This window comes from Apiospora phragmitis (assembly GCF_038363925.1).
Source record: "Apiospora phragmitis strain CBS 135458 chromosome Unknown utg000007l:2111988.0-4706623.0:1.0-2598199.0, whole genome shotgun sequence".
Taxonomy (NCBI): Eukaryota; Fungi; Ascomycota; class Sordariomycetes; order Amphisphaeriales; family Apiosporaceae; genus Apiospora; species Apiospora phragmitis.
In genome coordinates, this window is record NW_027117406.1 from 1,611,105 (window position 1) to 1,634,378 (window position 23,274).

Consider the following 23,274-nt stretch of genomic DNA (forward strand, 5'->3'; position numbering starts at 1 on the left):
GATTACAGCACTCGACTACATGACATTTCCCAAGCATCGGCGGTCTGTGAAGAGCCAGAGATGTCAACCCCAAAACGTAACGATAAGTGCATGCATGCATACAAGTTGCAGTGGTCCGATTACTTGAGAGGCTGACGCCGGAGCCGCTACCATCAAGGTGCCAAGGCAGATGGTTGCTAGGTGGGCGCAACCCTTGTGGCCAGTATTGCAATACCCTCTGATATTCACAGCTCTTCAATAGAAAGACCTTACAATCCGAATTTGGGATGAAAACGTATATATTACTGGTTGATCCGATGTAAGATAATGGCAATGAAGTCTCGATATCCGATTACATCCAAAACTCATCGTCAACTTCCACAAGAGAGACAAGAACAGGAGACACACTTATACAACCAGCATCAACGAATTTGTATATAAACAATTGTTACACGCAATGCACTTCGTATCCATCCTCCTCGCGGCCCTGACTCCGGTCTCTGTTCTTTCGGCGCCGCGTGCCGAGCCGCTACCTTAGAGGGGAGAGCCCGAGCCGGCTGATAATTGGTGGTATTTGGGGATATTGGATGTTTGAGCAATTGGCTTTGCCCGGAGAGGAAGAACGTCACACAGGAAGTGTCACGGGCTGGTTGAATCATATCTTAGCCACGCAATCGATTAGTGTATCTTGCCACTGCATACCCTCTGTCGGTGGCCCAATGACGTATCGTCGTTTAGGCAAACACGGGAGTCATTTGGCTTTACCACACGCATGCAACCCGATGTGCAAAAGCTTGCGGCGCCGCCTGTCTATTTAGGGAGTGCTTGCTTCAAATAATTCAGTTCAAAGTATGTCATGGCTAACTAAACCTATCATATTGAAACAAAATGAGCAGATCTACATCAGTGTCTTCGAAATTACCACGTATGACTATATGGGTTTGGGGGCTTGCCTAACCCTATCTCCATGCCAGCCATCCACTGCCCAACACCATAAGTAAGCGCAACTTGTCAAAGCTCCAGAACCTGTCTCTGACCATCCATGCCGACGCTCGAGAAAAATTCCCTTTTCACTACCGGGGTCATAATTTTCTGCAGATAATGACGTTGGTCACCACAATGCAGACCTTTGGCGAAGCAATCCCCACATATATCAAAATCACCATTACTACAGGAGTTGCAGTGATATGGATCACTGGTGAGCTCCCAGCAGACGTCGCACAATGCCCTAGACCACCCGAAGTGTTGCCTCAAGTCTTCTACCAGGAGATGGGGGGAGCTCGGAAGCAGTGAAGGCCCTTCAGGCAGTTCCAACTCGTCTTCAGGGTCGTCCACCCCCGGGAACTCGCGCAGGAGGCGCCAGGCAGGCGGACGGTCAGCCGGGCTCTCTGCCCTACAGCCAGCAATAATTTTATCCATGAAGGGCGGCGCAGAACCAACGACACTTGGAAGCTGAACGTGCGTGTGTAAGCAGCCAGATTTGGCCGAGCCCGGGCAACCGAATTTCCTGCAGATCGCAGCCTGCCGCAGACCTATCTCATTTGCTGCTATACCCCATAGTACGACGCCCAGTGAGAACAAGTCCACGGCTTGTTGTACGAGGACTGTGACGAACTCTGCTCCCGGTATTTCGGGAGGGCGCAGTAGGCTGTTGGAGGGAATAAACGAGCGCCTGAAACCATTGAGGAGCCTCACATTGTCGTTCCCATTGAAGAACACACCGTTCTTCATGTTCCTGCTTAACGACCCGTGCACGAAACCATTGGAGTGAAGCTGGGCTACCGCCTCAATCAGGTGGCGGCACCATCGCTGTCGACGCTACCAGCTCACAGGCGTACCAGCTTTGTTGGCTGCAAGAAGTTGGCCCAGGAGGCTGCCCCCCCGCTGGAATCTCGCAAAGATACACAAGAAGGCCACCGTCATCACTTTCAACAAGTCCAACCAGCGAACTATATACCGGGTGGCTTCTCATGCAATGTAGAACCTGAAATGTGTACCAGCATTCGTCGATGTCATCAGCATCCATGCTAAATCGAGACTCCATGACCCATCGCGAGTCAAGCCAAGCGATGAATTGGGGCATTACCATTCCTTGTGTGCAAAGATTTTGGTGGATCAACTCTCTGCCACGGTATCTTGGGCAATCGAGGTATCTCGCCGCAGCTGTGATATGCCGCAAGCGCCTGTCAACGTCGGATTTTGGCTCCAACAGTTGCTTGAAAGCGAGACCAGACGGCTGTTGCCCCAAATGGACGTGGACATGTCCACCTTGGTCGGGAACTTCACAGGTACGCAGAAACCCTACCAGGGCATTCTCCAGAGTGAAGGGCAATGACAGAGCTGTATGTAATGACGAACCGGCTGGCTTTGCTCTGAGGATATCCCAATAAGGGGACTCGATGGTGACGAGTAGTTGTGCTTCGACACTGAAGTACTGTCGTCGAACTTGAAAGAAGATTATACAATGAAATGCTCAATAGAATTGAGACAATTCCACTTCCCTGCTATTACTATAACCGAGTCTGCCAGAATCATCGGCAGTGTAGGTCTCGGGGAGGAACGTCGGTGAACGCTTGAACGCATTGGGGGGCTGCTTTGCCGCTGATGAAAGCTCACATACAAAATTGGCGAAGCGCTGGTCTTTGCGGCGAAGTTCGCTATCTTCGATCATCTCCGTGCCACTCGATGTTGTCCCTGGCTCAGGGTTCGGGGGAATCTGTGCTGCCACCAAGGCTTGTTTGATGTCGCTGAACCTGCGATCGAGACGAGAGGTTAAGGGCCTACGAATATCTGTCAGACCTGCCACTTTTCAATCCGGTCAATGGTGATCGGGACATTCACTTACAAGGTCAAAGCTAGCCCTAGTCTTGCCTGTGCGTCTGATAGATTTGTGCGTATTTGTATAGCAGCAGACTTATGTCCGAGCCAGGCTAGTCTGATCTTCTTGTCGGAGACTTCTTGTTCCCTACCCAGAAGATCAACGTCGACTAAGCTCTTCAATTCTTCTACCACGCGCTGGGTGTTGGTAACGGCAAGGATCAAATTCGGGTCGGCCGTTTCCTGGATGTGGGCGCACGATGCGTCAATGAACCCAAGGAACAGATTGAGCTGATCCTGCTCAAGGCCCAGATTAGCAATCTCCTAGATTGGCATTTACCTTTGCTCTGACTTACGTGCGTCGCCTTCGTCTCAGCTGGTGCCTCCTTCCAGGACTTTCTGATGCGGTTCAACCCTTGGATGGTAGCATTGGCCGTGCCCACAAGCGTGAGCACGCTCGCGGCGAATTCCATGTTGTCATATGCCCGGTGAAAGACTTGGTACTAGTGATGCTGGAGGAAATGTGGTTGAGAAGGTTTACATGAACTGAAGGGGGTAAATAGCTTCAAGCCTCGGCTCGATAATTCGCGTTATGAGGGTGGCGTCATATATTCCCTCTCCTTTCGGCATTTGCTTCGCCACGCAGCCTTATCAGGCAACTCGGGCGTTTCTGGTGTGCTGGGGCGTGAGGTCTGTCGAGATAATGTTGGTGTGCAGTGTTCCGGCAATGTCCTGGCAATGTCCCGGCAGTATTCCGGCAGTGTCCCAACGAGACTGGCTGCATATTGGTACTCAGGGGATGCAATCCGATTGGACGATTTTGCAAACAAAAAGAGTCATAATTACTACTTTGACTATCTCTGACTAATCATGTCTCACATAGGGAAACACAACATAATACAATAATGCACCGCTATGACGAGTCGACCCAACGCGATAGAGACGCAATTCCACCACTAGATACGCCAACTCTTCAATAAGGCTGTTGCTAAGATGCGTTCACCGTAAAAGCGCTCATTCTATGCGCTGCCTCCTTGGCGACTTGTCTTGTACCTTCCTCCACCTCCTCCATGATCGACATCTCCTCGAACCGATTGCGCTAATACGCCCAACGCGCCAGGCTTTAGCCCTTCTTGGTGCCGAAGTTGGTACCGTTGTGGTCGTATTCCGAGTCCATCTCACCGCCTGCTGCTGCTTTCTCGTATATCTCTCGTGGGAAATACTGGATCCATTGCGCTGCTGCAGGCACGAGAACATCTAGCACGGTGATTCTGCTGTTGGGATCCTCCCTGTCTTCTTCTTTCTCGTCAATCTCGTCTCCCTGATTACCACCATCTTCATTGCCAGTATCATCGCTGTCATCCTCGCTATCAGTAAAACCCCCTGCGATGGGACAGGGGGGAGGTTGGCAGGTCGGCGAGCTCTGATCCCAGGGGGTTCGCTCCAAGGCTCTACGCAGGGAAACACCACCGCGCTGACGCTGCTCGAGGAACAATTCGATGCCTCCAGACTGCCGTAAGCTTGGCCAGGAAGGCATTCTGATTCACCCAACCTTGACGGCCCCTGTTAGGGTTGGAGTCTACATTAGAATCAAAGGTTAGTCCAGAAATGGATTACCTTCATGATAAGTGCTGCACATCGGAACTCACAGCTCATGTCCACCCACTCAGACCAGTGGTTGTCGAATAGGGGTAAGTCGACGAACCAAGGCCCCGGGCCTTGTACACCTTTCCCATCTGGTAATCGCTGCATTGCAAGCAATAGAGCAACTAGCTTATCGTTCTGGGAGGACAGCTCGTCAACTGCGTTCTGGATGACAGACCATAGCCCCTGTATGGGGCTCTCGCGCCAGGGCTTGATGCACGGCTTCGCAATGCGGGATGAAATTTCAGACACCTCGACAGCGCTTGGGGAAGTGTTGCTGAAGAGATCTCTGAAGGCAGTCATCTGTTCGTCTGATGGGGGTTGATACACATGCTTTTGGGCAGTAGCCCACAAAGCAAACATAGGCTCTGGCGGCATAGACATTTTGGACGTTAGCGTTGATTGAGGTTTTGATGCGGCTGAGAATAAAATGAGAAAGATGTAGAGGGAAGGTGGTAATGAAATACGAGAGGAAAGCACGGGACGTGACTCATCGCGACTGTATGGGGATGACGGTAATAGTCATTAGTCGATGTCGCTTGTTATACGTGATTGAGATTGAGCTGTACGTGCCGCCGCGCCATCGTCCTAATCTACGTGAAACTGCTTGACAATGTCTCAGACTGTTTGCTTTCCTTCCGGAGCACACAGCATGTGTCCCAAGGACCATTCGGCAAGTTACTGCCTTGTGGTTGCGCAAGTGGGACGCAGGTCATCCCCCGAGCTTCAGTTTCCTGTTCACTGAGCACAACCGAGAACTGTATGTGCATGAAATGTATTGGCCGACGATAGAGCAAAGAGGGGCTACGCCTGCCCGGCGACCGACAACGGCCCGAATCGCGACTACGTATCCCATACTTACACCACGAACCAGGCCCAGGCTGCCATGTATGTGGCGACGCGGTACCAGATCAAGAAGGGCCGAGGGCTAGAATCCGACCCAGAGCGACTACGCGCACTTTCTCGGCAACCAGGCGAAGCTGCCGTTCGACTGCGGTGTCAACAAGGCCGAGTTCCCGCTCCGGCCCGACGGGCAGATATTCGCCCCGCCCCGGGCGACATCGGCATGCTTGCCCGACCGCGTTGTGTACGAGTTCCGCTGTGGCCGGAAGGAGACGTTGAGCTCCAAAGTGTACGGCGTCATGCGCCACGAGCCCGACCGGCCGTTCCTCAACTGCCCCGAGCCGTCAGCGCCTTTGGAAGACGAGGGAAAAGAGGTAAGTCATCATCATTTTGGTTCTTGTAATATAATTATCTGTAGTCTCGGTATCAACAGAAGCATTGTAGGGATCTTGTAATAGTAACAATGGCATGCAATTGCCAACTCCACTGAATGGTATACTTGCTTACTGTGGATTTGCTCGAACATGCTCGCCAAGAGGTTTGCTTGGGCGGTCCGTAGCTGAACTCTATCTAATCTATATTGCGAACAAAACTTTCAGGATAAGATAACATATGTCCAGTTTGAACAATTTATCCATTGCCATTTTTGTTCCCTTCTCTTTAGTACTACCTCGAGCGACTCCGACGCTTCAAAACTTTAAAGGTGGCTATTGGAACTCGTTGCTATACCTATTACTGACGTGTTCGACCGTTCAACAGCAGCATGCGAAACGCCTCAACAGAGCTCACAATGCCGGCGTTCACTAGATTCCCTGATCTCCCATGCGAGCTGCGCTTAAACATCGTTAATAGAATCCTTTCCCCATGATCTGCCGTTTGGTGCCAATATGATGGTACTCCGACGACGGGTTCGCTTTCTGGCCCCTTCTCACGGACAAGTATTGTCAATTGGACATTACTCCGAGGATGCTGGCTCATAGAAATTATGCTAACATGGCTCGCTACAGTGGAACTCCGTGGTTGAGGGCGAGGCCTCAAACCGTCTTGTATTCATCCATAGCTCTACATTACGTCCTATGCCAACCAGGAGTTTGGTCAGCCCGCTTCTCTCCGTCAGTGTGGAGTCTCGCGAGGTAGCTCTCAATGGTTACGATCTGCGCCTGGACGTCATGAACCTACCAGCCATGAAGACGCTATATAAACTGCTGCCTTGGAATCCTGAAATATCGTTGGACGCATACCGGAATTTGCCTTGGGTGCGCTCCAGTTCAGACGATGGTCGGCTTCCCAAAGAGGGACTGGAACAGATCAGCACCAGGGAAGGCGTCCTGTACCTAAGTCCGGATACTGATCGTTTCGTACCATTCGATGAGTGGGCCGCCGGATACCTTCATAACTATTGGAACTCCTGCATCCACCTCTTTAACTTAATTCCTTTCAGCATGAGTACCCTAGGTATAAAGCCAACTACATATTCAGAATACACATGCAAACCACGTTGCAACTATGTGTTCAACAAACTCCCGCAATCGGCATGTCAACGAGTCAACCAGGTAGTTCATTTAAACAACACATACACTCCGAGGGGTTGCTTGGATAGATACCACGGTGGAGTTTCTCCCGCTCCTTTCATGATAGGGAACTGGATGATGAAGGAGTACAGCAACATGGCCAGGTCGTCAAGTCAACATTTGGTCATTGACGTCGCGAAACTATGTCGGTGCCAGTGACATCACGGTTGCAACTGCCTTCCATCATTAATCCAACAAGTTGCGAGGAGAGGGGCAGCACATCTTGACGTAGAAAGATGGACGAAGGAGGAACACTGGGTCTGCAAAACAAAAGCTGGTCGTTAAGAACCATTGGTCTCTGCTGGGTTGATATTGTATCTTCAATAAGACCTGACTACAATCCAAAAGAAAATGAACAAAAAGCAAAGTAAACTACGCGTAGACACTAGCAAGCCATGAGCCCCTAATCTCTTACTATTGAAAATACACCAAAGGGAAAGCTGCCGTCACACCACCGATCCGAACTTGTTTAATCCAGTCTGCGCTGTCTATGTGGCCAACAATTCTTCCTCTCGTGACAGGTGTCGCTTGTGATTTGTATTATGTTGAGATTACATAGAAGTTCAGGAGACAGTGCCAGGTCTATTCTGGTAATTCTCCAGATCTCCATCAACGCTCTGAAAACGCTTGCCCCTGGGGCCGAAGGTGTGGGCATTCGAACAAGCTCGGCGGGCTCCCACGGAAGCATTTCCAGGAAAACCATCATCATGGTGTTTGAGAGAGCTCTCCTGGGGGATTGGCTCGTCCGACAATCCCTGGCTCCCGTTATACGACTTGCTTTCTTCTAGAGCCGTACTGTTAATATCGCGAGCTAACATGCGATGTTTCGGGTTGCAGATGTCAAGAGGGGCCAATAGGTCATCTAGTTGGGTGATCGGACTCCTCTGGTCGCAATGAGTCCATTGTCCATAGCCGATCTGGTCCTGCGCCACACGATGGAGCTGAATCGCCGTGTCTCCTTCCCATTCGAGGTACGCATATTTGTTATACCGGCCGCGCTTCTGTAAGAAACCAAGAATGGGCTCGATGATGAAGGAGATAACGATAATGAGCGCGCCCAGGGTATACATGAATACCAGACCGAAGATGTTGAAATTGGCATACTGCGCACTTCTGATTTTCTAGTGAGGTATGTTGGTTAGTCTGTTTGTTACTACCATTTCAGTTTTTAGTAAGTGAAGTTACCTGATTACGGCAAAAGTCCCATTGAAACACATTTTCTGGTTTGGAAGCGCCAGGCCGAAGAGTCGAATCGGTGTATCCTTGGGCAGTGTTGACAAACTTGGCTTGGAGCCCGGCCAAGACGATATGCCACCATTGAGTAACGTCAAGTTGCCATTGGTTTTTTTTTTTAATGCTGAACATGAAACCTTGGCTGAGCGAGATCAGGGATGCAAGCGACGATGAACCAAGTGAGTCCATAATACTATCAAGACTGGATTCGAACAAGGCCGTAAGATGTGCCCATATAAGGAGGGGCCCAAGTTTGGTCTGCGATGCTGGCCTGTCGGAGTCGAAGTCCTTGCTGGTCAGCCCAAACCACGGAGCCACGCTTTGAATCGCGTTCAAACTTCCCGCTAAATTCCCGCACTGGCCCAGGGCTGTGTGGAATGGGCTGTCAGGGGAGAAAATTTTACCCGAGTACAAAGTTAAATGAATCTGATGGCGACTTGTAACCCATCATTGCATATTGGCTTTCAAGATCCGGGACCGCGTATGTAACGTTCCCATTCATCTCGCCATAATTGTAGGAGGTAAAGTTATGGTTGGAAAAGGTATTAATGAACGTATGCCCTTCCGTGGCCAGTGGAGCGCACTAATTAGATTCCAGTGATGAGTTAGTGTCTAATAGGAGTAATTTCTACCTTCTAGGTAGCCCCAGGACTATCATGTTACTGGGGTCAGAAGGGGCATTGTCTCATTGTATAGTAGAGAGCGGAGACCTCGGTTACTGACCTGCAAAACATATCGAACTGTCAGCGTCTCGTCCTTAGGGGCATTAAGCCCGAAGACATCGTTGCTATTCAGATGACCGGTATCGAGTCGCAAATTTGCGCTGTTCTGTCGACAGATGTCACCTTTGAAAGGGCACGGCGTGTCGTAATCCATTACCGCTGTCGGAACGGCTTTGGTTACAAATCTAGAACACTCGAGGATACCAGAGCTTTGATCCGAATAGCATTGTTCTGCATTATTGTGTATGTTGTTGGTAAAAGCCGCCCAGTAAGAATACACTATAGTTGATAGGGTGAAGTTTCCTCGATACTCGGTGCTGGAAACCTCGCAGTTGTCCCCTTTCAGTAGGACTTCGCCCGACGTAGATATTTGAGAAGAGAATCCTCCTGCCACTGTGAAGGTGCCGATGAAAAAAAAGGTGAAAAGAGCCACGGGCAGGATCCTTGACCAAGACCGCCGGCTTGTGTGGCGCCACGCCCACATCAGGCGAATGAAAGACATGAGCCCGGACTCGGGCGAGGATGAGTTGCGTAGAATAACCTGGCGCTGATGATGGATAGTATCTCGTGAGTCAGCCGTCGAGCACCACTGATGGAATAGGATCGCGAAGATTCTCCAGAACCGAGAGGCAAGAAACCGAACGAAGAGTGCGGTAAACGCAATAAGGAGATTGCCGTTCTCTCTCGTTGTCGTTAGAGTTGCCCCCATAGTAGCAGATCCACGAGACCAGTTCGTCCAGACGCCCAGATAGACTTGGCTGTCCGTCTCCATACTGAAATCATCCTGAATAAGCATTGGCAAACGTTCGATGAATCATGTGTACAACTTACTTGAATGTGAAAACAAGAACAAGAAGAATTGTCCCTGACCTAACCAGTTTACGATAATTGGGCGGGAGTGCGCAGGAAGTTGTCAGTGAAAAGATGATTTTGAATTCTGAAGCAAGAAGAGTCCGGGGAGTTTCCAAAGAGTACACGACGTTGGTAAAGACATGATAGTTCGTTGTGAATGCCTTACCAATCAGGAAGACAACATTCCATCATCATTTTATAGCCCCCAACTTAAACTTCAATGACAAGGGAGTCAGGTTGTATATTTGATGCATCTCAATGTCATGTCACAACCCAAATAAACCAACTAGCGTAGACGCAGATTTGCTCTTGGCGAATGAGGATGGATGAATACTTGGTCGATATAAAAGGTTGCCGAGCAGACCTGATATGCAGGCGTCATCTATGAGGCCCGGCAGAATGCAACCCTACGCTATCATTACATCTTACGCCCCCCCTAATAATCCCCCACCCGTAGTTGTACTACATGAGTATTGATGATATGGCAAGCTATTGGTTATAGGCAAGGCATAATCTAAAAATAACAACATTCGCAAGGCGCATTCATTGATATTCTGGTAATTATAGGGGGCCACCGACGTCCCCAAGAGGCGAAAACTGTTTTAGTGAACGAGCTGATGAATAGGGTGTGTTTCACCAGCCTGCAACTCAAGTCTTTTCATAGATACGACGTCACCATTGCCATTCGATGCAGGATGGTTGTCTGGCTTGCGGCCCCTCTAAAATCACGCCTGTGTCCATAGAGTTCTAGCAGGCTTTGACTGGCCTTGCCCCGGTGCGACGTCGAATTGTTATCCATTTGTACGGGTGTACATGCTAGAGGGGTCGAGAGCGACAAATGAGGGCCAAGCCCAAGCGCACGGCAGACTGCAGTGAGAGCACTGCCGAATTCGTCTTTACACTACTGCGATACCCTCGACCCGAGCGTCAGCAATGCCACACCCCTTTTGTCATCAGCCGGCGCGGCAACTCCTGCCAGCACGATAGGATCAGGGCTTTGTGTGGACTGATTGGGGCAAGGATTTTTCGGGGGGCGGTTCTTCTTCATGTGGCTAGGGCTAGTAGGCAAGGGATTTGCGCAATACGGACAAGGCATAGTCCATTAGAACCAAACCAAACAGAGCGACAGGTGACAGGGGGCTCTTCATTTTTGCCCGGCACGGTTCAATCCAGAAGGATCAATAAAATAAGGTTAGAGTGGGGGTTCTCAATGACGTAAGCAGGCCTATTCAATTAGCGGCGGGTTTATTCCAACAACACGACTTTTGGACATATTTATCTGCCAGCCACCATGTCAATCGAGCGCAATGCAGACCACGAAGATGGATGCCCACCAGCCCAAGTGTCCACACCTTCCTCTCGAGGTGTGGACCCGCATAATCAGCAAAATCATCGACTGCCGCTATCTGCCGCGCGTATGGCTCAACTGCCGACGCGTCTCTTACGCCCTCAAGGTGGCGACGGAGACCGCCTTCATTGCCAAGCATCTTCCCCACACCCGCATCGAGTTTGATACGGGGATCTGAGAGATGCTGTATGACGTGGATGATACCCGGATCACGAACGACAGCATCTTCGTCGCTGAGCGCAATAGATAGCGTCGTAGGTCGCCCTCTTGCTGTCATGGTGTCGACTAGAAATTGGAGTTTGTGCTTATATCGATCGTAAATGGCAACAGCCCTTTCGATATCCTTGTCAGCCATTGCTATGTACGGTAGATAAATGACCGGCGCTCATCACTAACCCTTAGGAGCTGCTCAGCTATGAATCTACCGCAACTTCCACGTGCTGACATTACAGCGTCAATGGCATCCGATGACGCCGTGGGTCGAGTCGTTTCCATCCTGGCTGCTCTGGCACTGGTGAATATAAACATTCCGTGACGTTGTTCTGTCAGAGGTAGTTGAAGTACCGAGACGCTGGTGGCAGCGAATGGGTATTTGACGATGTGAACTATTCAAGTGAAAATCCTCATACCATTCCAGCCTGTTCCTGATTTTGATATAGATGCAGGTCTTCAAGCACATCCTTGTGGGATTCCCGCTTGCCATCATGATGTATGGAGCTGTCCTGAGGGGGTCGGGCGGATACAGGGTACAGTTATTTACATAGGAGAAACGAAAATCCTGCAGTTGAAACACAGTTCCTCACCGTCCTGCTCGAACCGAGCCATCATGTTAAGTGCGCTGGATCGACTGCGTTCTCCAGATTCATTATTTCTGAAGTCAATTTGAACGTTCGGAGATTTCAGTCTTGACTATGGGTGTCAGGGGCAAATTGACAGGTAAGATGTTAAATGATAAGTGGTCACAAGGGGGACTTGCTTTTTACAAGTCGCGTGGTTTGGCTGTATGGATCGAAGAAAAAGAAAGAAAACAGGAGCATAACCGTTTTCGCCCCATACCGGACCCTCCACACATCCAGGGTGCTTTTAATATGGAACGCCCCGGGGAAGCTGCATATCCTAACCCTTGATGGAAATCGCAGTAGGATACAAAGGTTACTATATTCCACTCACTATCCAAGTTGCCGATTGATGTTCCCGAATGGAGCAAACACTGTCGGTCAGTATGTGGCAATTCTCAGGGATCCCAGACAACGGGGCCATTTATTGAAGATAGACTAGCATGTTTCAATGTTTCAGACTTGCCAATCACGCTGCAAGACGCCGTTGATAGAAAAAGCCACCAAAGTCATTTATTCAGAGCGGTGAGAACCGAGGCTAATCGGCTTCACGTCATATAGAGATTGGCATCTGAAATAGATTGACTTGCGAATGACGTGGCTCGACTTACTGAGTAGAATATGCACCTAAATATGGAGTCTAGATGGGATGTAATCACATTGGTTTTGTTGGTATTACTGATATCCCCCCTTTGCAGCCGAACGGGTCTGGGAGGCTTGTGGGTCTCCTTTAGAGATGGCACATATGTTGCGGGTGACTTTACGTGATTCTCTTTAGGAAATCGAACGCCTGACGTAACTGAAACACAGATATCGTAAAGCAGCGGTAAGGTTAACAGTCACACTGATTGAGCCAAGCTCACGGGCTACTAGGGCACTGTCAGAGCTATCCCGAAGCTGGATCGAGTTCCTTCTATGAAACACAACCTGGAGCTCCGGGTCGCCGTCCGGATGGGAAATCCTAAAGACGGTTTCATTATTACCTGTATCGATTTGATCGCAGCCCCGAACTGTGGCGAAACTCGCTCAGGGCTTAAGTTGGGTCCATGGAGCCCCTTGGAGACTCTCAGATTCAGGGGTCCATCTGCACTCTTCTCTACGCTCCTCCTTGTAAAATCGGCAGGCATGACTCGATGATTTTCCAGTGGTGGAAATACAATCATACATAGCACTGACTAATAATCTCCGTTCCGGCAAGGGGCATATTGTAGAGTCTACTTAGAGACCTGTGGTTCTAGGAGCTTAGATTCACAACATTTAAGACCTTCCGCGATTGTTTCTCCCTTTTTTTTCGGCATGTAGAAATGTACTCCCCTGTTCCCATTCCCGGTTTATTACGCCACTGAATCTATATTGTACTCCATGCTCCAGCCGCTGCGCGAGGACAACCACCAATGAGCTATGCAACCGACTGTCTAAGTGCAATAGCGACCAGGGGTTAAACTGTTATCACAACTAGCCAAGTGAAATACTTTCTTCCAATAACATTAGCAGAGCTTGCAATAATCATAACCCCCTCCGCAAAGAAGCCAAAATGGCTGATGACCTTCTTCAGACCCAAGCGTCGAAAATCTTCAGATAAATAACTCAGGTGGGAGCTCACAGGACATTCCTGCCAGCGCTGCATCACGGCCGGTTGAAAATGACGAAGGCTTGGGAGGTCTCTGTCCAGCCATCGAAGCATCCCTCTATTGTCGTGGAGTTCATCTTGCAGGAACACAATACGATAGACGACCATCTGCTAGAGGCCTAGGAGAAACATCAGCTCGATTTGTAGGAGCTTCAAAGCACACTCTAAGCTTTGATGGGCAAGTCTTCGTACAAGCTCCCTAAGCTGAGAGAGTGTACTGGGAATGTCGGTAGCACGGAGGAATCGGCAGTATATGCTATATAAACTAGTCATAGAAGATTAGAGGTGTGAGCTCGAATCTGGCACTGTAAGCAGGCTCGGACTCGCTAACGTTGCTCGGTATACCGAGATACCCGGAGTCCGAGACGCTAGGCACTGATGCTATTACCAGCACTGTGCCCCAGGGGCTGCAGTTGAGTGTTGAAACCTCGATAGCGCTTACGCTCTAGCGGGTATCTTATAGGTGGATTGCAGCCGACTAATGCATTAGCTGAGAGTACCTACTACGTACATAGATAAGTACCCTAACCACTTAGCCGTCCTACCACATACGCAGCCACCCAAATTGACTACCGATAAGCGAAGCCCCCTAACCCTTTTTCACATACAAGTCAGTATTTAACCCCCTTATTAATAATTAGAAGATACTATTAAAATCGTCACTTCTCGTGCTTTCTAGCCATACCTATCACAACCCCCGAATCCGCCATTTAGCGTGCCATTTTGGCCGTACAAGCTGGCGAGTCGGAACGTGCAGCCTCTAAAGACTTAAGGTACCCCGAGCCACCTTGCGGGACAGAATCAGGGGTAGACCGACCCGGACCGAGTCTAAGGAGTCCGCCAGGACCCTCTTTTCCGCCTAGGAGGAATATCTTAAAACCTGGGCTATCCGACAGGCGCAGCTGGGCCTTACCCCTAAGTATAACGTGTTCCGGCTGTTCGTCGGCCGGCTACTTAAGACGGACCAGCGCACCTTGCCCCTTGGAATCTACTAGGTAAAGAGATTTATCGTCCGTTACCCTAAATTGAAAACTATACTAGCTATAATAATAGATTTTCGACCCGTTTATTATATATTCGAAAAGAATATCTAGCTTTTTTTCTTTATTTTAAAGTAGGATTTTAATAAGGATATTCTTATTCGATTTATTTATAATATAAATAAAATTATAATATTATAAGTTTAAATAATAATTATTATATAATTAAATTAATTAAATATTTTATTTATAATATCGCTTATTACGAATAAATAATTATTATAAAGTTTATAATATAAATAATATTATTTTATTTTTTTCTTATTTTTAAAAGCGTTAATATATAATAATATATTATAACTTAACTTAATCATGCGGTTAAAAGACCCCACTTGTCGAAACGAGCTTATAATACCTCGACTAGGCTACGATATTATAGCCTGCGACCGTACCGCTAGCTATACTAATATAAACTTACTTACGTTTTAGAAATAAAGTATACTTAAGTATAAAATATTACAGGCGGCGATGGGAGGAAACCACGGCAGCGGTGATCACGTGATAAGGAGCGGTTAGAGCGTAGCGCTCCTCGTGAGTCTAGAACTATAAGATTACGACGTTTTAAATAAGCTTATTAAAATAAATTATTAATTAATATAGTAATTTAATAAACTAATAAAAAAAGGATTAAATATATAATAATAAATATTTCCTTATATATTTTATATAAATACTTTTTATTTTAATAATTAATTTAAATATTAATCTTATTTATTAATAAAATAAATAACTTTAATAATTTTTATAAATATTTAATTATATATTAAATTTACGATTTATTTTATAATTATTATTTATTATATTATAAATTCGAGTTTTATAATACGTTTATTTAATTTTTTAAAAAACTCGGTTCGTTATATTTTAATTACTTTTATTTTTATAAATTATTACTTAAACCTTTAAATAATAACCCTATAAAATAATATAACACCTTAAACTTTTACCGGAAGTACTATTAACTTTATTAAAAAACCTGATATCTTTTAAATAATTCGGCACCTATAAGCCTAGCTAAAATAAGTCCGCGACGAGAACACTGTAACGAACGCTATCTAGATTTTAAAAGAAACCTAGTAAGACGTACTGGGGTTTATGTTTAGTAATACGAGAGAGTATTTAAACGTGCGATAAAAGCCCGCTTTTATCGATATAATATATAATAGCCGTAGGAACGAAGGTAACTAAAGTGTATAAATTTAAAAGTATTTATAATAAAGTCGTTAAGGCTGTTTACTTTACTAATAGGTTAGATTAATACTTAAATTAATCACTAAAATAGAGAGTATCTATATAAGATATATAGGGGAAACGTCTATCGTTATATATCTAATCTCTCCTTCACTAATCGGTTGGATCACCGCGTTGGTTGGTGATCCATCCCGGTGGCTCACTTGGAGCGTCGTGATCCCGTAGCTCCTGGCTTACTGGGAGCGCTGCGATCCAGTCGCTCCTTGTCACGGGACCACTTGTTGCCGTGGTTTTTCCTCCGTTGCCGCCTTCAGTGCTCTATGCTTAGGTGTGCCTTGTTTCTAGGGTATAGGTGGCTTCATGTTGGTGTGGCTGGCGGTTCGGTCGCAGGCTGTAGTGTTGTAGCCTGGTCGGGGTATTATAAGCCCGTCCCGACGGGTGGGGTCTTTTAGCCGTATAATTAGGTCGGGTTATAATAAACACCTAGCTTATAAAATAAATTATAGTAATTTTAACGCTTAGAAATAATAGCTTTAAGCTCTCGCTACCTTAATCTTATAATAGTTATAAAGGTAACGTTTAAAGCTTTCTTATTTAAATAAAGGCCTACCTTTAATTTTACGCTAATATTATCGTTACCGAGCTAAACAAAGTCCTTTACGCCGCAGGATTCTTTAAAAGAAATACCCTCGTATATTTCGAATTTATTATAAGAGACTATTTCGACCATCCCGACGAAAATAACTATGAGAACGATACGAAGAAGATCTTCCGACGATACTTAAAGTTTAAAAAGAAATTAAAGGCCACTTTTAAAATTCCCGACAAAAACTAAACGGCGGAACGGATACTTATACAGCTCCGGTAAAAAGGATCCGCTTTTTAATACGCTGTTAAGTTTAAATAGATCTCTTTTAAAATAGAATAAAGTAATAACGACGCCTTAATAACCCTCTTTTACGCAGGTCTATACGAGGATATAAAGGACGAAGTTAATCGAAGAGATAGGCTAGATGATTTTAATATATACGTCGAATAGGTTATTAAGATCGATAACTGTTTATATAAACAATGACTTAAGAAGTAAAATAACTATACGCTTAAACTAGATCGGTTTCGAACTAACTTTAATAAACTCGTTTAACGATTATAAAAAAAGATAACTTATAAATTTTATAATAAATTAATAAACTTTAATATTATATAACGTAACGAAGGTAATTATAATAATAAAAAGTAAGAAGTTATTTATTATAATTAAAAAAAAAGTATTACGTTAAAAAATATCGAAGCGCGAAAAAAGTATTCTAATAAGTCCTTAACGAATAATATATTAACGCTATTAAAAGAAAACTAACCTTAATAATTATTATAAATAATAATACCGATATACTCGACGTAACTTACGATAGCCTATCTTAAACGGCCTATTATAACGATAAATATACTATACACTTAGCGGATAAAGAAAGAATAAAGTAGTTCTTTAAATAAACTAGGTCTCGGACCGTTACTATATTATAACGATAAACCCTAACGGTTGAACTAAAGGATAATAATAAGTCGGATAACATAATCGCGACTATCACTTTTAAAAAAGAATAAATCGCTAAACAATAACCCGAGTACTTAAAATAACTACTTTTAAGAGAACTTATCCATATTATCGCATAATAATTATACCGATTCCACGAAAACGGTTAAGTTACTATCTTAAAAGAACGAGTACCTACCGGACATGTTAAACTTAACTAGTTCTTATAACGAGCGCTTAAAACTAGCTTAAAAAAGAATTACGTAATAAATAACTACTTTACGGTTAACTTTAATATAAGAAATTACTTATTTACTTTATAAATTTTATACGTATATAACGCTTATATAAAATACTTAGAAAAGAAAATCAGCCACTACTAGTTTCCTTAACGAATCGGATAAACTTTATTCGTCGCCACCTACGATTACTAAAACACTTTATATATCTATATTATATAGCACCTAGCGTACGTGATTATACGAAACGATTTTAATTAATTAATATAATATTAATTAAGAAAAATTAAATAAGAATAATAGAAATAATAATTATTTAATACACGCCTTAAAAAAAGTAAAAATATACCGAATATTTAAAAAATATCGACGCCGTTAAGTTCTTATAATACGCGTAATAAAAGATCGCGCTAATATTAATCTAAATCTATAAAACTAATAAAGAATTTTTAAAATAAAAAAATACCGATACCGATTATATTTATATAATTATTAAAGGACTAACCCTCTTAATACCCCGAAATACCCGATAAATAACGAATAACGACGGCAATCTACGAGCGGTACGATAGCAGGATCTTAAAAAAGGAAGGACCTGCGAGCTGGTATTCGAAAACCTACAAGGGCCAGCAACCTAACTACAAGGGAACGTATCCGAGTAAAAATACTACCCCCGGTATATAATATAACCTATAAGTAAAAATAGACTTAAATACGAAGATATAAATAACCCTAGCGGTTAAGAAACGACTCCCGCCGCTTATAAAAGAATAATACTCGGCGGAACGCGAAAAGTCCTTATATTAAATAATAAATAAAAAAGATATTTATAAATATATTATATTAATAATAAACGTAAAAAGAGTTTATATTAAAGCGTTACTTAATAACGGAATATAAGGAAACTATATTTTACTACAAATCGTTAACTCCTTCGAATTAAAATAAAAAGAGAAGGACGCCCTATACTAACTTAAAACTATTAATAAAAGATTTATAACCTATAAAAATAAAGATATACGGAAAGAAATCGCGAACTTTTCGATTAATATCGAAAAACGTTATAAACGAATTACGTGTTATATTACGGATATCGTAAGATACGATATAATTTTAAAAATATCTTAATTATAAATAAATAATCTTAAAATTAATTAAAAAACTAGCTAATTTTAATAAAATATATTAAAAAAAGGTTTAATTAATAAATAACGGTTTAAAAGAAAACTCTTTAGTAAACTTAAAATATTTAAAGTATACGTTATTATTAAAGAACTTAAGCCGAAAAATATAATAATTATATTAAAAAAGTACCGGCAGTTCGAAACCCTCTTTAATAAGAAGTTAAAGGACGGGTTACCGCATTATATATAATAGGATTATAAAATACCTTTAAAAAACGAGAAGGAACCCCCTTTTATAGTAATTTATAAATTAAACTAAGAGTACGAATAAGCCTTAAAAGATTATATCACGGAAAACCTCTAAAAAGGAGTTATACAACCCTTTATATTACTAATAAGTTTTCTTATACTTTTTATATTAAAAAAAAGCAAGGACGGGAAACTTAAATGGCGTATATATATCGATTATTAGAAGCTTAACGAAATTATTATTAAAAATCGATACCCCTTTCCATTAATTAGCGACCTACGGGATAAATTATTACACATTAAAATCTTTATAGCACTTGACCTCTTTAATACGTATAACTTAATCCGCGTTAAAAAAAGAAACGAATAGAAAACCGCGTTTCGTATAAAGTATAAACACTTTAAATATTAAGCTATACCATTTAGCTTAATTAACGTATTAACTAACTTCTAAGCTATAATTAACTATATCTTATACGAATACCTCGATAAGTTCGTTATAACATACCTTAATAATATCCTTATTTATTTTAAAAGCAAAAAATAATATAAGGAGCACGTAAAGCTAATACTTTAAAAGCTATAAAACGCTAACCTATTAATTAACTTAAAAAAGAGTGAGTTTTATTAATAATTAATTATATTTATAAGATATATAGTATTCTTTAAAGAAATCTAGATAGAACCCTTTAAAATCTTAATAGTTAAAGAATAGCTTACGCTTATAAACGCTATAAAAGTTAAATATTTCTTAAAACTAACTAATTATTACCGGATTTTTATGCCCGGATTTAATAGAATAGCGATACTTTTAATAAACTTAACGAAAAAAAACGAACTATTTCGATAAACGGAAAAAAAAGCTAAAGCTTTCTATAATATTAAAGAACTAATTTTTAACGAACTAATACTTCGCGTAATAAATCCTACTTAACCTTTTAAAATCGAGACCGACGTATTAAATTACGCGATCGGAGGACAGCTAAATTAATAAAACAATAACAAGAAATCATACCATATCGCATTTTTTTAAAAAAATTAAATAAATTAGCGCTTAACGATTAAATCCACGATAAAGAACTAATAGCTATTATTAAAGCTTGTAAAGAATAGAGATATTATTTTAGCGGAATAGCCGAGCTAATAAAGGTCTACACCGACTATAAAAACCTTATAACGTTCACTATTACGAAAGAGCTAAATAAACGATAAATATAATAGTCTAAATTCTTTTCCGAATTTAACCTTATTATCATTTACTAGAAGCGTAGTAAAAACAGCTGCGTAAACGCGTTAAGCCGACGACTAGATTACTAAAAAAAAGTACCTTTTAAAACTAAAACTATCCTTATATAAGACTAAGATAATAACCTTATACCGTCACGATAATTAAATATTATTAGTAAGGTATAATATAATAATAAATAAATAAAAGAAATATAAAAGCATATTTTAAACCCCGTTAATAAGTAATTTAATACTTAGAATAATACCACCTATTATTAAAACAAGGTCTATATTCTAGAGCTATACCGCTAGGAATTTATTTAGGAATTTTATAAACACCTTATATATAAGTATTAAAAAATATTTAAAACCTAGAAACGTATTTTTAAATAGTTCGATTATAAAACTTTTAAAGCTATTATAATTAAAGCAATTAACGAATATAACTTTTATAATAAAATAAAGTCCGCTAGGTATAAACCTTACGGAGAATTATAACTAATCGCACCTTTAAATAGAGCTTAAAAACGATCGCGCTAGATTTTATTATTAAGCTGCCTCTATTAAAAAAGCCGCTAACGAAAGTTTAATACGATAGCATCTTAGTTATTACGGATAAACTTATTAAGTATACTTATTTCTTACCTTATAAAAAAATAAACGATATAAATAACCTCGTATACATATTCTTAAGAATAATCGTAAACTAGTATAAACTATTAAAAACGATTATTTCGAATAAAGATAAGCTACTTACCGCTAAGTTTTAAAAATTATTTATAATATAATTAAAAGTTAAATATAAGCTATTAATAACTTACTACCCTTAAACTAACGGTTAAACGAAACGTATAAATTAAATATTAAAATAATTAAGTATAATTATTTCTAATAACTTAGTTTATATATAATAGCGCCGATAATAAAATAATACGCATATTACTATTCCGCGTAAATTACGGATTCGAACTAAATATTATTAAATAACCTTTAAAAAAAACTAGTACCGATAGTAACTATATAAATCGAAAAATTAAAACAATTTTAAATATTATTATAAGAAAATCTTATCTTCTTTTAAAAAGGATAAAAATATATATTAATTAATTAAAATTAAAAGAATTAATTTTTAAAAAAGGAAATAATGTTTACTTTTTATAACGAAATATTAAAACTAAAAACTTAAGTACGAAACTAGACATTAAAAAGATTAAACTATTCGAAATCGTTAAAATTACTTTAAAAACTAATTACTAATTATCGTTATTAAAAATAATACGAATATACCCCGTATTTTATACCTCACTATTCGAACCAGCCTTTAAAGATATTAAAATCGATACACAACTAGAAATCGAAACAGATTAGTACGAATATAAAGTCGAGAAAATTATTAAAAAAAAGACCGGACGAAAATAGGAATATCTCGTTAAGTAGAAAAACTACCTATTAAAAAATAACATTTAAAAGCTTAGGAAACACTTAGCGAATACCGCGAAAGAACTCTAGAAATTTAAAGAGAAACCCCCTCTACTAGAACTAACGAGCTAAGATCCGGAAAATTAGATAAACTTAAAGTAAACTAGTCTACGTCGTTTAAAACCCCTATATATTAAAGGTTATTTATTAAACAAGTTTTATAACCTTTTAATATAAAAAGAATTTCGTCTTTTATATTAAGCTCTTATATATCGCGCTTAAATAAATTAGCACCCCGCTCTTTTACCTTTCGGCGAATCTTTCGAATCCGGGAAAGGCAACCCGCAGCCTTAACAAGCTAAGATTAAAGCTTCGCCAACTCGGAATAAAATAATAATAATCGCTTACTAGCCTCCTCTTTATTATTATCCAGCTTACGCTATTACGTAAAGACCTTCTTTAAAAAAAACGCTACGAAATCGTCACAGGCGCGACCCCGATTTACATACTCCTTATACTTAAAAGAACGGTCCGTAATTTTATAGTTCTTTTTTTTATTTTTAAAGTAATAAAAATAAAGCATATCGGCGGTACGACTATTAAAAGAAATATATTCATATAAAAGAAACGTTCGCGAGTTTTTCGAGGTTTTTTAATACGATTATTTATAATAAATATATATTATAATAAAAAATAAATAAAAGGAGAAAACTTACTATAACTTAATATAATAAAAAAATAAAGTACTTATAACGACGTAACGTTTTAAAAATAAAAACGATTAAAAAAAAAGGGATAATATTATAACCTAACCTAATTATACGGCTAAAAAACCCTACTTATCGAAACAAGCTTATAATACCCCGACCAGGCTACGATATTATAGCTTACGACCATACCGCTAATTATATTAATATAAACTTACCTACGCTTTAAAAGTAAGGCATACCTAAGTATAAAATATTACAGGCGGCGACGGGAGGAAACTACGGTAACGGTAATTACGTAATAAAGAGCGATTAGAACGTAGCGCTCCCCGTAAATCCGGAGCTATAAAATCACGACGCTTTAAGGGAGCCTATTAAAATAGATTACTAATTAATACGGTAATTTAATAAATTAATAAAAAAATGATTAAATATATAATAATAAACGTTTCTTTATATATTTTATATAAATACTCTTTATTTTAATATTTAATTTAAATATTAATCTTACTTATTAATAAAATAAATAGCTTTAATAACCTTTATAAATACTTAATTACATATTAAGCTTACGATTTATTCTACGGTTATTACTTACTACATCGCAGACTCGAGTTCTGCGATACGTCTAGATATATACTCACCTGTTAGTATAAACCTAGTACGTCTACTTAGTTTCCCCGGAAACTCGGTTCGTTATATAATAATAGTTTTTAAACCGTAGCGATAACTTTTATGATTTACGAATAAATCTTTAAAACTAATTATTCGTTAATTTATTTTAAAAATTTATTAATAATAATATAATTACGAAATATTTATTTATTATAAATAAAACCAGAGAACTCGAAGTAATAATAGCTATAGTAATTAAATATAAAACTATTCTATAACGAAATATATATTTTTTATAAATCATACCTTTTAAATTTAAGTCTTTTTTTAATATTAAAGCGAAAAGTTCGAAAATATTTAATTCTTTATTATTGATTAAAATAGCTAAGACTAAAGCTGTCTATACTACTTTAAAAGAGGGGTAAACGATACTTTTTATAGCTCGTATTAAAAA

General features: G+C 41.0%; 5 protein-coding genes across 5 annotated transcripts; 2 read left to right on the forward strand and 3 right to left on the reverse strand.

The window, feature by feature from the left end:
- Positions 1-1,765: 1,765 nt before the first annotated feature.
- On the reverse strand, positions 1,766-3,269 carry PG994_008115 (uncharacterized protein; the record flags this gene model as incomplete). Its single annotated transcript, XM_066859524.1, has 4 exons — positions 1,766-2,424; positions 2,491-2,759; positions 2,825-3,093; positions 3,153-3,269. The coding sequence occupies 4 exons, from the start codon at positions 3,267-3,269 to the stop codon at positions 1,766-1,768; spliced, it is 1,314 nt and encodes a 437-aa protein (XP_066715011.1).
- Positions 3,270-3,919: 650 nt separating this feature from the next.
- On the reverse strand, positions 3,920-4,824 carry PG994_008116 (uncharacterized protein; the record flags this gene model as incomplete). Its single annotated transcript, XM_066859525.1, has 2 exons — positions 3,920-4,299; positions 4,446-4,824. 2 exons carry the CDS (start codon positions 4,822-4,824, stop codon positions 3,920-3,922), a joined length of 759 nt encoding a protein of 252 aa, XP_066715012.1.
- Positions 4,825-5,053: 229 nt separating this feature from the next.
- Positions 5,054-6,090, forward strand: PG994_008117 (uncharacterized protein; the record flags this gene model as incomplete). The annotated part of the gene is made up of 5 exons (XM_066859526.1): positions 5,054-5,065; positions 5,142-5,200; positions 5,242-5,328; positions 5,387-5,657; positions 6,043-6,090. The coding sequence occupies 5 exons, from the start codon at positions 5,054-5,056 to the stop codon at positions 6,088-6,090; spliced, it is 477 nt and encodes a 158-aa protein (XP_066715013.1).
- A 1,327-nt stretch (positions 6,091-7,417) lies between these two features.
- On the reverse strand, positions 7,418-9,581 carry PG994_008118 (uncharacterized protein; the record flags this gene model as incomplete). The annotated part of the gene is made up of 4 exons (XM_066859527.1): positions 7,418-7,975; positions 8,040-8,406; positions 8,492-8,670; positions 8,811-9,581. 4 exons carry the CDS (start codon positions 9,579-9,581, stop codon positions 7,418-7,420), a joined length of 1,875 nt encoding a protein of 624 aa, XP_066715014.1.
- A 1,402-nt stretch (positions 9,582-10,983) lies between these two features.
- On the forward strand, positions 10,984-11,187 carry PG994_008119 (uncharacterized protein; the record flags this gene model as incomplete). The annotated part of the gene is made up of 1 exon (XM_066859528.1): positions 10,984-11,187. One exon carries the CDS (start codon positions 10,984-10,986, stop codon positions 11,185-11,187), a length of 204 nt encoding a protein of 67 aa, XP_066715015.1.
- Between the last annotated feature and the right edge of the window lie 12,087 nt (positions 11,188-23,274).